The 3186-nt window shown below is 49.1% G+C and overlaps 1 protein-coding gene across 2 annotated transcripts in view; it reads right to left on the bottom strand.

Annotated features, from left to right (window-relative positions):
* The window catches only part of RCC1 (regulator of chromosome condensation 1), a 15743-nt gene extending 15523 nt beyond the window's left edge, over positions 1-220 (bottom strand). The window contains exon 1 of one of the 2 annotated variants that reach the window (XM_008067098.1): positions 55-220. In XM_008067098.1, the coding sequence (XP_008065289.1) occupies positions 55-120 (66 nt within the window). In that variant the 5' untranslated portion in view covers positions 121-220. The remainder of the gene's footprint in view (positions 1-54) is intronic. The other variant, XM_008067097.1, reaches the window with a different exon arrangement.
* Between the last annotated feature and the right edge of the window lie 2966 nt (positions 221-3186).

The raw sequence follows: 3186 nt of genomic DNA, 5'->3' as shown, positions 1-3186 counted from the left end.
GCCCCGCTCGCCGCCGTCTGTCCAGCCCCTCCGCACTTCACGGGCGAGACCTACCTCGATGCAGGTCGGCCACAAGGAACTCCAGCGCTCGCCCGCGGGCCGCGAACTGCCCCAGAGCATGCGCTCTGCAGGCCTCTGGCCCCAACCACGGGCGAGAAAGGAAAACAAAGAGCCCGGCGGCCCCTGGCGGCCGTGCCGGGAACTGCAAGCGGCAAGATCCCGGTCTAGGGAGGTCTTGGCAAGGCGCGCTTCTAAGCTCGGCTGCACTGCTTGTGTATTTTGTAAACCTGCAAATCAGGACAAGTAGGATGACAGCCAGAAACACTACTTGAATCTGGGTTTGGTTAGGAAAATATGGTGCGGTAGGGTACCGAAGGAGAAAAAAACGATACCGATCTTCCCTGCTCTCAAGAGAGTCTCCATATGAAGGATGAGAAATCACACTATCAACAACCACACAGAACTGTTACAAGGGTACGTACAGGGGCATCTGACTCCGCCTGGAGCTTAAGAACAGCTTTCCAAGTTATGTCTAGGAGGGCCGGGCATCCATCCTAGGAGAAGCCACACTTCCAATGACAGGGAGTGATGAAAACCCAGGAAGGCTCTGGGAAACTGCAAAGAAGATGGCAGCAGAGGATGCTTGTGAGAGTGATATGGATACAGTCTCAGGGCTCTATCCCAAGGCAGTGGGGTACTATGGAAGTGATTTGCGCAGGGAAATGACACGATCCGATTTTTTTTTCTACGTTCTTGGCAGACTTGGTAACAAGGTTTGAGGGAGACACACTTTACACATGTACGTGAAAACCCAATCATCACACTTATGAATCACAAAAGGATCCTGACATGAGAGATAATTTACAACAAAACTGAAAATGGACGTGGGGAAAACAAGAGCCAAGAGGAGTGAGGGAGACCAGATAAGATAAAAGAGTGTGAACTGGACACGAGAGCTGGTGATGGAAAGTAGGCACCAAGCAAAATACTGTCTCTTATTAATATACCCTTTCTTCAGGATGGATAAAGTTCTTCAGGATTTCAGGTGTTCTCTGAAGTGACATCTTAGGCTACCTGACTGTGTCTGGGGGTTTCCCAAGTTAGAGCAGCAACCCTGCAGAAGGGCATTCTCTTCATTACATGTTGATTCTGACCCTGAAAGTCATCTTATCACACTGGAACACTAGATGAATACTTTTTGGCTTCTTTCTTTCTATTTAAGATGGGGTATTGACTGGGCACGGTGGCTCATGCCTATAATCCCAACAATTTGGGAGGTAGAGGCAAGAGGATTACCTGAGGCCAGGGGTTTGACACCAGCTAGGGGAACTTGGCAAGACCTTGTCTCTATAATAAGTTAAAACAAAAAAAGGGGAACCAGGAGCAGTGTTTCACGTCTATAATCCCAGCACTTTGGGAGACTGAGGTGAGAGGATTCCCTGAGCCTGTGGGTTTGAGACCAGCCTGGGCAACATAGTGAGACCTCTTCTCTACAATAAATCAAAAACTTAGCTGGGCATAGTAATGCATGTCTGTAGTTCCAGCTACTTGGAAAACTGAGGCAGAAGGATTGCCTGAGCCCAGTAGGTCGAGGCTGTGGTGGCTGTGAGCAGCATGCACTGCACTCCAGCCTGGGCAACAGAGTGAGACTCTGACTCAAAAAGGGGTGGGGGGAGGCACGGTGGCTCACATCTGTAATTCCAACACTGTAGGACACTGAGGCAGAAGGATTACTTGAGCCCAGGTGCTCAAGACCAGCCTGGGGAACACAGTGAGACCTCATCTCCACAAAAATTTAAAAAATTAGTCAGGCACAGAGTGAGACCTTGATTTATAAATAAATTTTTTTATTTTTAAGTTGGAGTCTCTCTTCTGTTGCCCAGGCTGGAGGACAGTGGCACATTCATGGCCACCCTAGCATCGACCTGCTGGGCTCTGGAGATCTTTCTACTTCAGCCTTACAGGTAGCTGGAACTACAGGTGTGCACTACCACACCCAGGTAATTTTTGATTTATTGTAGAGAAAAGGTCTCACCAAGTTGCCTGGGCTGGTCTTGAAGCCATGGGCTTAGGCAGTCCTCTCACCTCAGCCTCCCAAAGTGCGGGGATTATAGGCATGAGCCCAGCTTTTTTTTTTTTTTTTTTTTTGAGTCAGGGTCTCACTCTGTTGCCCAGGCTGGTGTACAGTGGCACGATCAAGGAGCACCACAGCCTTGACTTCCTGTGCTAAAACAATCCTGGCACTTCAGCCTCCCAAGTAGAAGGGGCTACAGGTACACAACACCATGTCTGGCTAATTTTTTACTTTTTTGTAGAGATGAGGCCTTACTATATTGCACAGGCTGGTCTCGAACTCCTGGGCTCAAGCAATCCTCCCGCCTCAGTCTCCTATAGTACTGACTGTAATTACAAGCATGAGACACTGCCTCTGGCCAAGATATATATATATATATTTTTTTGAATTGGAGTCTCACTCTGTCGCCCAGACTGGAGTGCAGTGGCCGCTCCCGGCCACCGCAGCCTCCACCTGCTGGGCTTCGGCGATCGTTCCGCCTCAGCCTTCCAAGTAGCCGGAATTACAGGCATGCGCTACCACACCCGGCTAATTTTTTGATTTAGTGTAGAGATGAGGTCTCGCCAAGTTGTCCAGGCAGGTCTCGAACCCGCGGGCTCAGGCCATCCACTCACCTCAGCCTCCCAAAGGCACAGGATTACAGGCTGAGCTACCGAGCCCGGCACCCAAGATACTGTTGATAAGTGTTAACCAACTAAATTTTTGGCAGAGCCCTCCCAAAGCACCCCAAGCCCTATCTTCAGGGTTTCCTACCTCGCCAGGATTTCCTCTGCCTCCATTGTGAACTCCTCTTTTGGATGATATGCTGTGAAATTTCTCCAAGTTTCAACACTAGGATCTCTGATCTCTCTCTTCTTTCTTCTTCCAAGACCGTACTCGTTAATGTAGCTTCATGAAATTACAAAAAGTGATTATTATTTATTTTGTAAAATTCTGTTTTTTTTTTTGTTGTTGTTGTTGTTTGTTTTTTTGAGTCAGAGTCTCACTCTGTCACCCAGACTGGAGTGCAGTGGAATGCAGTGTCACCCAGACTGAAGCGCTCCCGGCCACCGCAACCTCGACCTGCTGGGTTCCAGCGATCCTTCTGCCTCAGCCTTCCAAGTAGCTGGAAC

This window comes from Carlito syrichta, unplaced genomic scaffold (assembly GCF_000164805.1).
Source record: "Carlito syrichta isolate Samal-C Ts95f unplaced genomic scaffold, Tarsius_syrichta-2.0.1 Scaffold309286, whole genome shotgun sequence".
Lineage (NCBI taxonomy): Eukaryota > Metazoa > Chordata > Mammalia > Primates > Tarsiidae > Carlito > Carlito syrichta.
This window is presented reverse-complemented; position numbering and strand designations above follow the sequence as displayed.